Source organism: Falco biarmicus, chromosome 7 (assembly GCF_023638135.1).
Source record: "Falco biarmicus isolate bFalBia1 chromosome 7, bFalBia1.pri, whole genome shotgun sequence".
Lineage (NCBI taxonomy): Eukaryota > Metazoa > Chordata > Aves > Falconiformes > Falconidae > Falco > Falco biarmicus.
Genome location: NC_079294.1, coordinates 14,668,712 through 14,682,687, shown reverse-complemented (window position 1 = coordinate 14,682,687; position 13,976 = coordinate 14,668,712). Strand labels below are relative to the sequence as shown.

Here is a 13,976-nt window from a genome sequence, read left to right as displayed (position 1 = left end):
GGGATTAAAACAGAAAAAAAAAAAAAAAAAAAAGAAAGAAAGAAAGAAAGAAAAGTAAAAGAAAAGAAAAGAAAAAACAGAAGCCCGCAGAAGGAATGGTCCTGAAAGCTTCCTTTAGCTCTCCTCCTATATTCTGTAGTTTGAACTGGGGTGTTGGAATCACATCACGGAGGGCATATGCCATCTCCGCGGGTCTGTATTTGTATGATCAAAATATTAAGGGCCACACTTTCTACTTCGATGTGTTTCCCAGCAAGGGCTCAGAAACGAGCAACGCGGCTAAATGGCATCTTTAAGTACCAAGCTATGGGGCAAAGGCTGTGTTGTAGGATAGATGTGAGTACGTTTGGCATAGCTGATATTTATTGACATTATCCAAAAGGAAATAAGTTAAAGAAATGTTAAGTATTCCATGACACAATTGTTGCACAAACTGCCTTCAATCAAGTTAGGTTTTTTTCAGGGCTCTTTTGCAAGCATCTTCCACGGGCTTGGTTTGAAGGCAGAGATCTCATGGGCTGTTCTGCATTTTCAGGGACGATCAAGTCAATCCTGAGGGAAAAGAGTCGGTTTAGAAGGAGAAAAAGTGCTTCTTCTGGAGTTCAATGTATTTTTTTAAATGCTGTATTTCAGAGTAAAGGCCCCTTGTAACAGATTCCTAGATCGTGTCAAATTATAACAAAGTGAATCTCAAGAAGCAATTACAAAGCAAATATTGTGATCGGTGTTGTGGGTAAAATCGGAGCTGGGTTTATAGAGGAATATTAACTCTGATTTTTTTTTAATTTTTTTTTTAAATCAACAGTGATTAGGTTTGTGTTAAGTCTAAAGACCTTTTCCTGTAGATGGCGTCCTTTGGGTACTGAGTAATCAATAATAATACAGTCGCACTCAGGAGACTTTATTAAGCCTTGGATAATAAAATAATTAATAATCTTTATATATATATATGCACACATATATTTGTTGAACGTGAAAAAGTCTTGATTTATCGTAAGCAAAAGTGTGTTTCTCCTTCACGTGGATGCAAATAAAAACTGTTTGAATAAATAAGTTGTTTCTGAACATTTTGTTGTCAAAGTGTTAAATGTCCCCGTCATTTTTATTCAAACACTAACATGATTACAGCCAATTATATATTCACCAGTGTTCTTTATTTTAGAGTAATTGTACTTGTCACTAATAAAACAGAGACATAATGGATCGCTACTGTTCTGAATTTTAAAGCAATTTTCTGTAATTTGATTGAATTATACATCGTCTCCGCTACTTTTTTTTATTTCTATATTTTGAAATCCTATTTTCTTGAAAATTGCAGCTCTATTCCTGTTTTGTTGTTCCTGAAGTAACGAAACCTTCTGTAACATTTATAAATAGAGCCTCATCCCTTTTGAAATGTGGAAAATCATAATTTCAGCCCCAACATACTGAAAGCTTTAGACATAAAATCCGAAAGTCCGGAGGACCGCCCAAACCAGAACACTTGGTTCAATGCGGTGTCCTCCTTTGAGAGGAGAAGCAGAACATGAGGAGAGAAAAGTAAATTGCGACGTGCATAGGACGGCCTGATCACTTCATTGCAGTGATCCGGTGAGCTTCGTGGGGCTCAAACACACCAACACGTCAAGACAAGCAGTTCAGTTGCTAATATTTACCACGGGAGAATAGGTAAAGACACGAGGGGGAAAAAAATACAACGCCAATTGCAATCCTCCAAGCAATTAGAGCCATTATCTGTACCCTGCCCGTACGTTCTTTTAGGTGGCGATTATAGGTAAGAAGCCCAGGAGTGACCTGACTCTCTTTAGGTACAGACAACAGAGACGCTAAATGATACAGAATTATGGAGATACCGCACACGCACGGAAAATACTGCGCTGCGTTATTATGCTGCTTCTCGGGTTGCTTTGCTGAGGATGAGCTCTCAGAGGGTTGCTTTTTTGTTGTTGTTTTTCAAAGCCGAAAACATGCCTTTAATTTAGCAATTGTATGAACCATCAACGCAATGAGATATGATCTGCGGTGTCGCCAAACACAAATCAAAAAATGATACAAAGGCTTTCACAAGTTAATTTCATATGACAAAACACGTGCCCAGCACAACAGATAAAGTTAAACTATCGTTTGCAAACCGTGCGATTGCGTGAAAAGGTATCTTTTAGGTGCATTTAGCACAGTCAAGCGCGAATGTTTTTTCCGCGGTTCTGCAAGGTAAAACGAAGGGAAGGCGCGGGGATCCGGGAGGCTCCCTGGGAAAGCCTGTCGTGGAGCCTCAGCGGGACATGGTCCCAGCCCTCAGTAGAACACGGCTTCTGCTTTTGCCCATTCACTATTTAATATGACCATAGAAATAAGCTTGTGGTCGCCTCGGAAGGAAAAAAAATGTCATCTACTACTATCGTTTTATTAACTCCAGCGTGTACAAGGACTTGTGAGTCTTTTCTTTACCCTTCCCTTGATTTTTTTAAAGGAATGTGAAGATACAGTGTAATGCCATCTTCTGCTAGTATTCTGCTAGGAGGCAAATGGAAATTATTTATTTGTTGGAGTTTCCGGAGCTACGGCATGGTTTCATGATTTCGGTGGAGTTTCTAGCTCTATTATAATAAACATTGTTGCCTAAAAACTCCCTAGGAAACATAACCAGCCCCTCTGTGTGTGTGTGTGTGTGTGTGTGTGTGTGTGTATGTATGTGTGTGTGTGTAAGCCTATGTGAGAGCCCCATCTAAAAGATGGAGAGGAGAAAACACACAAAGGAGATGCATCCCGGGAGGACTCTTTCTTTCACCGTTTTTCCTCCCGCATTGTCAGTGCACGGAAAGCCTGCCTGCAGCCGCTCCTCTTTCTTGGTCAAATTATTGTCGAGGCAAAACTACAAACCCCAGGCTTTAGCGAGGCACCGTCCGTGCTCGGTGGGAGGGACACAAATGGGATTTAACTTGTTGCCAGTCATTTTTGTGTGTTTGTTTGTTTGTGCTGGTGCTTTAAAAGCGAAACAAATTCCAGAAACAAAGCGGGGGGGGGGGGGGGGGGGGAGAGGGGGGGAGCTGGGGAGGGAGGGAGGGAGGAGGAAAATAAGCTCTGTATAAAAGACATATCATATTAAAATAATACATGAACACACCCACTGATATCAAGGGTACGATATCAGCCCTTCCCCAAGAAACCTATTTATAAGTGGTAGCGGTTATAATCATCCAACAAGCCCCTTACCATCACTCCCCCCTCCCTCCGCTAAGAAAGAAAGAAAACATGGAGACCACCCTGCCCGATATAAAAAGTGTTCAGAACAACCTACATAAAAGAGGCAACTCCTGCGAGCCCTACTCATGCTAGAAGACCAAGGAGCGAGCAAGGTCTGCTACCCGGGCAGCCTCCTCGAAGGCAGAGCAAGCCCCGCCGCCTCGCCACCCGCAAAGTGCGGGTCACCCCGCTGCCGTGCGGCGGCCGGAACGAGCTCAGGCACATCCTCCTCCTCCTCCTCCTCCTGCCTGAGCCCCAGGCACGGAGAAAGTTAAAATCGGCTTTGCTCCTCGGCTCGCCGAGCGCCTTCTGCTAGAGGGGTGTATAGTTGTTTATGGCTTTTGTGCTGCAGCGGGCATTTTGCTATGGTTACAAGGGGGGCCCGGGCGGGGGGAGGGAAGGGGGAGGTATTGCGCTTTTTGTAGGCCCTAAAAATTGGATCCGCAGCTGATCTCTCCGAGCCCCAGATTGCGCTGAGCCGATGGGTGCGGTGGAGGTGCGGTGCGGGGGAAAGGGCTGCGGCGGGCGGGCGGCAGGCGGGCGCGGGCAGGTAGGGCGGGCGGACCGACGGGCACCCCGCGCCCCGCTGCCTTTTGCGGAGCGCCGGGGTGAGACAGCACCGGGAGAGAGACTGCGTCTGCCCCTGTGCTGGGGAAGGGGAGAAGGGCGGGGGGGGAGGGGGGGGGGGGAGGGGGCGTCTTTTCTGTTGAGTTACCGAAAAACTGCAAAACCAGATATACGTGTCATTTGCCAAAGATTACGTTTGTAAGAGGCTAAAGAGCTTTAGAACACCACCATGAAAATATTCCAGCAACAGTTTCTTATGAGCCAACGATCAGCTAGAAGTTGTCTTCAAGCACTACTTGGTTTGGGGTGGGGGTTTTTTGTGTTTTTTGTTGTTGATGATGATGGTTGTTGTGGGTTTTGGTGGTGTTTGTTTCCACCGCCACCCCCTCCCCACACACACACACCCGTCTTTCTCTTTCCCTGTATTTTATTTCACGATTCTTCAATTCAATCTGATAATTCAGGCAAAAGCACTCTGTTGGCCAAGAATGTTTTAACAGTAAACACAGAAGAAAATAAAATCATGTATTTAAACCCTGAGAACAGTACAAAGTTTTTAACTTGTCCATCCCACCCCCTGCACTTTTTTACCGTCGTCTGCATAATTCTGTGGATAATTCTTTAGGGATATTTTAATTTTCTGTTTCATTCCTGAATTAGGGAGAGCTTTTGTGACACAGGGACACCTATTACCTAGGCAGGTGTGATGGCTTTCTTACGCACGGTGGCATATAAAATAATATCCACATTTAGGACCTAAACCACCGCACGTCTTAATGTTCGAGTTGGCAGCGAGTGTAACAATACCCCGTTCTGAGAAACTCTGGCAGTGGCAGCTCAACACACCAAACCTAGCGGATGCTCTACACTTTCCAGATAGGCTTTCTGTGGATGATATCCTGCAGCTACAGGAACAAATAAATAAAATCTTCAGCTTTTAATTAAGGCGATTTAATTCAGACCTCTCCACCCAGCGCAGCCGCCGTGGGAAATGTATACTCCAATGTTTACTGGGATCTCTTTCTGTCACTGTTCTATCTTGTCTTAGGCTCACTACATCCGCAAAGCTTTCTGGCCCCTACAGCCATGTTTCCCCCTTTCCACGTTCTCCGTCCAACCTCTGCCCGTCCAAGAAACTTCCTAAAGTTCAACAGGAGGGGAATTCTTTGCACCTAGTTGGTTAACGTCGTTGTTTGAACCCTACCTCTCCCCTAGCTGAGCAGGCTTCTCAAAGGTAGACAGTGCCCCGCTGGCTGTTCTTTATGGTACAGTGCAGCTTCTCAAAAGATCATCGGATGGAGAAATTTCGCTCTTCTTGAAACATTTAAGCAACTGAGCAATTAGTTCTGAATGGGGGTGGGGGGAGGGAAGACTAGAGAGCTTAAAGGAGAGGGGGGAGAGGAGATGCAACACAACTAGCCCGAAAACAACGGGTGGGGATGCATGGGAGGGGGACTTAAAATGTTTGTATTTAAAGGGTGCTTGCAAGGTCTTCGGCACAAGATGTGCTGCTCTCCTTAAAGGGGCACCGAGTGCCAATAACCATTAGTCATCCAGCAGGGACTTTTCATTACAGATCTATCTTTAGGGGGAGTTCCCCGAAGTCTGCGAAGGGAACAGAGCTGCGGATTTCAAACCCGGTCCAGTTCCAGTCACACACTGCCTGCGTACCTGCTGCAATAGAAAGGAGAGATACTTACCAGAGTTTCGCGAGCGAGCGGATAGCCCCAGGTCTCTGCAGTGCTCCTTTCCTCGGCGGAATACTCTCTTGCATCCGAGGCAGTCCCCAGTCTATATTTTATGTTAACATTTATGCTATCTCAAACACGAGGCTCTCCCATAGACATTTTTTCCGGGGTTTTCAACCAAATTTCTCGGTGCCACAATGTTATGATGGAAGGATGCTGAAATGACAGGCCTCGTAGACGCTTGTCTTAATCATCGGCTTCTTAATTTAGTTTTAGTGCTGTGGTTTTGTGTGTGTGCGTGTGTGTGTCTGCGCGTGTGTGCGCGCAAGAGAAGCCTCTGACAACCTGCAGCTTCCTAATGACTGACGAGGCAGGGCTGCTGCAGCAAAGTAACACTTCCCTGGTGTGAAGACCTCTTACTGGGAAGTTTAGTTCACTACTGTTCTCGCAATCCTAATCGTATAACCTGTAACCAAAACCCAAGGAAGAAGGATACAGCATGCTAAACAGACTAACTTCTAATCACTAAACGTTAGCACCAGTACCAGCTGTTGAGGATTAACTGTAAATTGGCTTGAGACGGACACCCAAACTTAAATCTACAAATGCGGATAGAAGGGTGGACTGTTAAATGCTTCTTCCTCTCTCTCTTTGCCTCCATTCATCCTTCCCTCCAACTTCAGTGCCATTCACCCCTCTTCAAAATGTTTGACTACCTTTTTCTCTTTGTTAGCGCACCGCTCTGTCCCCATTCGCCATGCCTTAGCAGCAGGGTATCAGTGTCTGCTGAGCAGCCCTTACCTTAATTGCCCAGGTAACCTGGAATAAATAAGGCAATCTTAGAGTCAAGGGGGAATAGAATTATATATGCGTACACCCAGGCATTTACTGTACCGAATGTGATATTACTGACTGTTAGACCAAAGTGTCCCAACTCGTTTCATGGAAGCACGATGCCATCGAAGCGTGGTTATTAAATACCCTTTCTTCAGGGCTGAAAAAAAACCTCATTCATTTCTTAAGCTGTCAGTACATTTTAGCAGCTTAACCCTTTGAAAGAGCCTGCGAGTACAGAGCCGCTATACCCGTGTGAAGGGGGATTGAAGGCTGGAGCTGGGGAGTGGCGGGGGGTATGCTATATCCATTGAGCTTACAGTGGAGAGGGTCTGTTTTTCCTTTGGCCTTTAATGAAAAAAAAACTCAACTTAAAAAAAAAGCGGGGGGAGGGTGAAGTATGCGGTTGAAACACTATCTCTACGACTTATACCCAAGAAAATGCTCGGAGATCGCTGTTGAATGGCACTACAAGCAGGACGTTTCAGCTCAGCTCTTCACCCCCGTGCTGACCCGGAGTCGGACACTCTCAGCCCATCCCCTCAGCACAGTGCGGCGGGCCCGCACCGCAGGCGAGCGCGCAGGTGAGGGAGCATCCACGCTCCGCAGACCCGGGTCCCCTCTGCACACCCACCCCTGTTTCGCAGGGTTGGGGCCGTGCCCTTCTGTTCCACGCACAAGCTTCTTCTTCAGACACCCCACAAAAACTTCCCTGTTAGAAAGTGGTGCCGTGAGGGATCTTCTTATAAGAATTTGCATTTAGCCAGAGTTGAGGGGTCAAACCAGCCGCTCACACAGGGCGACGACGCACAAAGCTGCCACTGAAGTGAATGGGAGTCGTGGCCAGGGCAGAGCTCAGGGAAGAACTGGCATTAGAGCAAGACTCCTGCATTCCCAAAGTAAGTATCTCCAGTTTTATAAACCGAGAATTTTCTGCGGAAGGAAAAAAAAAAAAAAAAAAAAAAAAAAGAGGGACTTCAAAGTTACAGTCCAGCAGAAATAATAATTGATGTGGCTTCTCTTACATATCCTTTTCTGTCTGTAAACAGTGCATTAATCTTCATGGGCTTAGAAAGATATGTACTACATATTGGACACGACATTTCCTTTTTTGGTAGAACTGTATATCCAGGGCATTAAAAAAAAAATAATATAAATCCTAAGTTTGTGCATAGAGCTTTATTCTGCACCCATGACAAAGGACTGCATGTTAAATCTAGACCATCGAACGTTTTTAAAAGCATGCTTCTTTTGGTGTTAGCCCTTTGCTTAGAAATGTAAAAGATAAAAAGTTTATTTTCTTCCCCGCTACATTTTCATGCCTGATCACAGCGCGAAGTAAACTCAGCTTTGACCTAAGAAACACCTCAATGCATTAAAATTTCAACAGGCAATGTCAGTGTTACATTAAACGAGAACTCCTCCAGTTCGCTGCAGAACTGGGATTTGAATAAAACGTTCAATGTTAACAAACAATACACACGTTTGGCACTTTGTGTATTAAATGGATCAAAGAGATTTGATAAGGCACAATACACCATTTGTACAGACCTGATTGAGTTAATATAATATCAGCAAATTTTACAGCGAAATGAATCTGTTTCTTTTCTTTGTGTTTAAAACCAGCACAGATTACAAATTTTAATGATCTGAAAATGTTTGGTATACAAAATCATGCTTATTTCAGTATTAGCAAAAACACAAGAAATTTTTCAACACAAACACCCAGCTGTGTCTATTTTAAAAGCAGTTCAATGACAGCTTGCACTTATGAGCATGCAATCAGCTAATTTCGCTTTTTTTTTCTTCTGTGTTAATCAACACTTTCCTTCCTGCATATCAGAGTACAAATAGTATAGTTACTCCACATCAGTAAATGTTTACGTAACCTGTCCTTTCTCAAGAATCCGGTTACACCGAATCATTACATGCTAGACCGAGTAGGAAAATGCACTGGGCCCAGCCACCCTAATGGGATCCTACTGCACCATAATGACACATATTAGTTAATGATCATCATAATCATAATAATATGCAGGGATCTTACCTTTCCTCTTACCCCTTGCCATGGTAGAGTCAAGTCATATCCTCCACATCGCACTTTTCCTCGAGAATTCCCATACATTGACTTCAGTGTTGAGCAATGAAATAATTAGAAATTGACATGATTTTTTTTAACCCGCATTTCTTAAAAAAAGAAAAAAAAAAAAGAAAAAAGAAAAAAGCGTGGTTGATCATTGACTTTTATCTGGGTTTTTTTTTTTTCAGTAGCAACCTGTTATGAAATTGGATAAATAAATACAATTGTGGTAAGGTCATTCGAGGTTAATCCAATGCACAGAGTTCATGCCATTCCCAATTGCAATTGTTTATTACCAGTCCACTGTAATTGTCCTCGTTATTTACTCTCTCTCACACAGTCGCTCTCCCTCCCTCACACACACACACATCACATACACAAACATATATATAAAACGCACGTCTACACACAACCACGTTTGCCGCGCTGAGCTCTAACCGGAATTTCCCCGGGATAAATTGTTTTAGCCGGGGTTGAGCCGCACGTGTTATTTCTACGGAACATCTTTTCCTACAGCACAAACGTAAACTTTAGGTAGCTTAACGCGGCGCTGTACGTTGCCTTTGCCTACAGCTTTCCTCTGAATGTGATCAGCAGGCTCTCTCTCCGTTACATGTCCCCTTGTACTTCCCGAGTAAGGAAGCTGCGCGATTTATTTCGCTTTGTTTCAGGGCTGATCCTCCCCCCCCCCCCCCCACGCTCACACTAAGACACGATGCGATGTGAACGATTAAGACCCAGTTCCTTAGTCCCGGGAAACTGTACCCCCGAGCCCGTGCCCCTGCCTCCCTGTGTATATGAGGGACGCCAGTCAGACGGCGGCGGCTCCAGACCCTTCCATCTGCCCCGGGAGCGGCCGCACCGCTGCCCCCCGCCCTCTCCCCTGCCCCCGCAAGGCTAAACCCCGCGGAACCGAAACCCCGTGGCCAGGCGCCGCGGGCCGGGCCGGGCCGGCGGGGGAGGGCGGCAAAAAATCGCCATATATATATTTAATGGGTTATTAATATAATTTATTTCGGTTTTTTACACCTGACACGCGGCCTGCGCGTTTCTGGCCGAAACCACCCGGCAGCGCAGAGGAGGAGAAGGAAGGAGCCCGACGGCCCGCGCCTTGCTCCGGCGGCCGCGCAGGGGCGGCGGCGGGCGAGCGGGAGCTGCGCGGGGCAGGGGCGAGAGCGGCGGGCAGGGAAGCGTGGACGGACGGCCTGGCGCTGGGCCCGGCCGCCGGAGGCGCGGAGCGAGCGGAGAAGAGGAGGGAGGAAGGGTTCGGTCGCTTCCGTCCGTGCCTTCCAACTCACATTCCGCAGCGCGGCAGGCACGGGCCCAGCGGGCCGGAACGGGCCGTCTTCCCCGGCAGGCCGCGGGCAGCGCGGCCTCCCCCCGCCCGGCCCCGGGCCGCTACCGGGCCCCTGGCGGCGAAGGCCCGCCCCGCCGCCTGCGTCCCCTCCAGCTGGTTATTTTTTTCTCGCTCTCTTGGTAAAACAATAAACAGAAATAACCGCACCGGGGCCTAGAAAAAATAAACTCGCCGAGTGACTTCGGCGAGATCCGCAAAGTAGTACCTCCGCCGCCGGTGCGCCGCGGCCTCCTCACCCACCCGGCCTCCCACCCCGCCTCCTCCGCCGCCAGAGGAGGGGGCAAAGAGGGACGGGGCAACTTTCGTCCACCGGAGAAGCTACAAAGTAGGAAAACCGGCCAGGCCCGCCGCCGTGGGACGGACGCCGTTTGTTTGGCGTGAGGGGATTTGTGCTCGGAGCGGCGCTCGGGGGGGCAGGGGTGTGGGGGGGGGCGCGCAAACCGCCGCGGTGATGCGCCCCTGCGCCAGTATCCCTGCGCCTCGGGAGCCGCGGCGGCGGCGCGGGGCGGGGCGACGACGGGCGGGCGCGGAGAGGGGCGGGGCGGCGGGCCGCCATTGGCCGGCGGGCGGGCAGACGCGCGGGCACGCCGGCGTCGCTGATTGGGCGGCCGGTGGGAAAGGTTAAACCAAAAAATTTTTTACAGCCCCGGTGCGTGTCTGCAGCTCTGAAATTAATTGCGGCCAGGGCGGTCTGTATAGCCCGTCTCCGCTCGCTCCTCGCCGACCCGCGGCTGCGGCTGCTCCTTCCTCCCCCCTGCTCTGCCTTGCCGGGGGAACCAGGCACCATGAAGTAGTTGTTTTTTTTTTTTTTTTGTTGGGGTTTTTTTTTTTGTGTGTGTTTGTGTGTTGGTTTTTTTTTTGTTGTTGTTGTTGGGTTTTCAGAGGGTTTTTTTCCCCTTTTTTCTCTTTTTTTTTTTTTTTTTTTCCTCCGCTCTGACTCGGTTTGATTTTATCTGATTGGTGATTATTATTACTATTATTTTTTTCCCTCCCCGGCGGTTCCTGTCCTTGCTACATGACTTGCCAGCGCTTGAGACTGCGGTCCAACTGCGCTGCCGCCGCCGCCGGTGGTGCCGCCGCCTCGGCCGCCGCCGCCTCCGCCGCCGCCCCGCGCGCTGCTCCCTCGGCCGCTGCAACTTTCCCCCTCAGACTAGTGTGTGATGTTGGACATGGGAGATAGGAAGGAAGTGAAAATGCTGCCGAAATCCTCCTTTAGCATAAACAGCCTGGTGCCCGAAGCCGTCCAGAGCGACAACAACCACAGCAGCCACAGCCACCACAACAGCCACCACCCCCACCACCATCACCACCACCACCACCACCACCACCACCCGCCGCCGCAGCAGCCCCAGCGAGCGGCCGCGGCCGAGGAGGAGGACGAGGAGAAGGGCCAGCTCCTCCTGCCGCCCCCCGCCGCCGCCGCCGCCTCCGGCGCCCTGGAGGTGGCCAAGGCGGACATGCTGGCGGGCAAAGGCGACGCGGGCGCGGCGGCGGCGGCGGCGGCGGAGCTGGAGGAGAAGGAGAAGGCGGCGGAGGAGAAGAAGGGGGCGGTGGAGGGGGCCAAGGACGGGGAGAGCGGGAAGGAGGGGGAGAAGAAGAACGGCAAGTACGAGAAGCCGCCGTTCAGCTACAACGCGCTCATCATGATGGCCATCCGGCAGAGCCCCGAGAAGCGCCTCACGCTCAACGGCATCTACGAGTTCATCATGAAGAACTTCCCCTACTACCGGGAGAACAAGCAGGGCTGGCAGAACTCCATCCGCCACAACCTCTCGCTCAATAAGTGCTTCGTCAAGGTGCCCCGCCACTACGACGACCCGGGCAAAGGGAACTACTGGATGCTGGACCCCTCCAGCGACGACGTCTTCATCGGGGGTACCACCGGCAAGCTCCGCCGGCGCTCCACCACCTCGCGGGCCAAGCTGGCCTTCAAGCGGGGCGCCCGGCTCACCTCCACCGGACTGACATTCATGGATAGGGCAGGATCCTTGTACTGGCCTATGTCCCCCTTCCTCTCCCTGCACCACCCCCGGGCCAGCAGCACTTTGAGTTACAATGGGACCACGTCCGCCTACCCCAGCCACCCCATGCCCTACAGCTCAGTGTTGACTCAAAACTCCTTGGGAAACAACCACTCCTTTTCCACGTCTAATGGGTTAAGTGTTGATAGACTAGTCAATGGAGAGATACCTTATGCCACTCATCACCTCACAGCAGCAGCTCTGGCCGCCTCAGTGCCGTGTGGCTTGTCAGTTCCCTGCTCCGGCACCTATTCCCTAAACCCCTGCTCTGTAAACCTCCTAGCAGGACAGACGAGTTACTTTTTTCCCCATGTTCCTCACCCTTCAATGACTTCTCAAAGCAGCACTTCAATGACGGCCAGGGCAGCCGCCTCCTCCACGTCGCCACAGGCGCCCTCCACTCTCCCCTGTGAGTCCTTAAGACCTTCTTTGCCAAGTTTTACAACGGGACTTTCCGGAGGACTTTCTGATTATTTCACACATCAAAATCAGGGGTCTTCTTCAAACCCTTTAATACATTAACATCCATGGGATCAGACTGTAAGTGAACATTTTACACACATTTGCATTGTAAATGATAATTAAAAGGAGAAAAAAAAAAAGCAAAACAAAAAAGTCCAGGTATTTTTTATTAAGTCCCCCATTTTCTGTACGTTTGTTCAGTCTTTAGGGTTGTTTATTATTCCACTAAGGTGAGGAGTGTCAGCAAGGTGCAATGTGGGGAGATTACATTGTAGACTATGAAGTTTGGAAGACAAAATTATAGTAGAATGTGTATCTAAATAGTGACTGCTTTTGCGATTTTTTTATTCAAATATGAGAAGTCTATCACTAAAAGCCGCCAGATTCTCCATGTTTGCAGTATTATAAGTTATCATGGATATGTCGGTGGGTGCAGACCTTGGGAAAAAAAAAAAAAGAAAAAGCAAAAACAAAACCAAACCAACACTAAATTTACGAAAAATAGAAAAAACTTTAAACGTAATTTGTATTTAAGCAGAATTAATACTGAAAGACGCCCAAGAACTACATTTTGGCCATTTACTATTTTATCCTTTTCTTTACCGAACTGCTTTTTTGGGTTCTTTTTTTTTTTTTTTTTTTTTTGTTTGTTTGTTCGTTTGTTTACTTTTAGACCAAAGATTGGGTTTTAGAAAATGCACTCAGTGTATGGAGTAATTTAAAAAACAGCAACATTATTTCAGTTTGCAGCACTGCCCGTTCAAATGAATCAGAAGGGGACAAAATTAATGATTGCCTTCAGTTTGTGTTGTGTATATTTTGATGTATGTGGTCACTAACAGGTCACCTTTATTTTTTTTCTAAATGTAGTAAAATGTTAATACCTATTGTACTTATAGGTAAACCTTGCAAATATGTAACCTGTGTTGCGCAGATGCCGCATAAATTTGAGTGATTGTTAATGTCGTCTTAAAATTTCTTGATTGTGATACTGTGGTCATATGCCCGTGTTTGTCACTTACAAAAATGTTTACTATGAACACACAGAAATAAAAAAATAGGCTAAATTCATATATACTTGATAGTTTTTTTGTCTCTTTTATTAACTAAAATTAATATGCCAGAGGCTGTAAAGTTACAGGGAGATCAGGGCGCTGCTTATTACAGCAGCCCACCATCTTTCACAGGCTCCTCTCACACACCCCCCCTCACCCCCCACCCCGCTCCCCCCTCTGATCGTATTGCCTTTAACAGCAGTATTTTCAAACGTAAAGGATCAGGGCATTTAATTGAGCACCACGGCCACTATTGTGATGTCTGTTTTGGGGCAGAACTCTTATCAGGTCTGCTTAAAAATTGTTAGTACGAGGTAGGGGGTCTTGCTAAAAATGCTGCCTTACGCTGACCGTGCTTAAAATTGCGTACGTGTATGTATATACATATATATATATATACATACGTATAAAATGGGAGTATATATGCACACATTAGGGAAAAAACAAGGTGCGTTGTTACATAGATACGTGTTGTTCTTGCAAGCTCTGATACGCAGTCAAGGAATTCTTCTTCTGAAAGAAATTAAATTCGGCTTGGTGATAACTGGAGATACATGAACTATGAGTGCATATGTGTGTGGATATGCACACACACGTTACCTTTCATATAATCATTTGATCAAATTTAGCAAACTGTGGTACCCATGTGTATATAATACAATTCTCGTA

General features: G+C 47.6%; 1 protein-coding gene and 1 long non-coding RNA gene across 3 annotated transcripts; one reads left to right on the top strand and one right to left on the bottom strand.

Annotated features, from left to right (window-relative positions):
• Positions 1 to 341: 341 nt before the first annotated feature.
• Positions 342 to 10,167, bottom strand: LOC130153291 (uncharacterized). Of its 2 annotated transcripts, none has more exons than XR_008823303.1 (3): positions 9,975 to 10,167; positions 8,380 to 8,519; positions 342 to 552 (listed from the first exon to the last, which is right to left on the bottom strand). It is a non-coding gene; the product is annotated as an uncharacterized LOC130153291 (long non-coding RNA). The 2 variants fall into 2 exon arrangements; XR_008823302.1 differs by lacking the exon at positions 342 to 552 and adding an exon at positions 6,706 to 7,265.
• A 534-nt stretch (positions 10,168 to 10,701) lies between these two features.
• FOXG1 (forkhead box G1) lies at positions 10,702 to 13,323 on the top strand. The gene has a single exon (XM_056347888.1). The coding sequence runs from the start codon at positions 10,930 to 10,932 to the stop codon at positions 12,310 to 12,312; it is 1,383 nt and encodes a 460-aa protein (XP_056203863.1). The 5' UTR covers positions 10,702 to 10,929; the 3' UTR covers positions 12,313 to 13,323.
• The last annotated feature ends 653 nt before the right edge of the window (positions 13,324 to 13,976 follow it).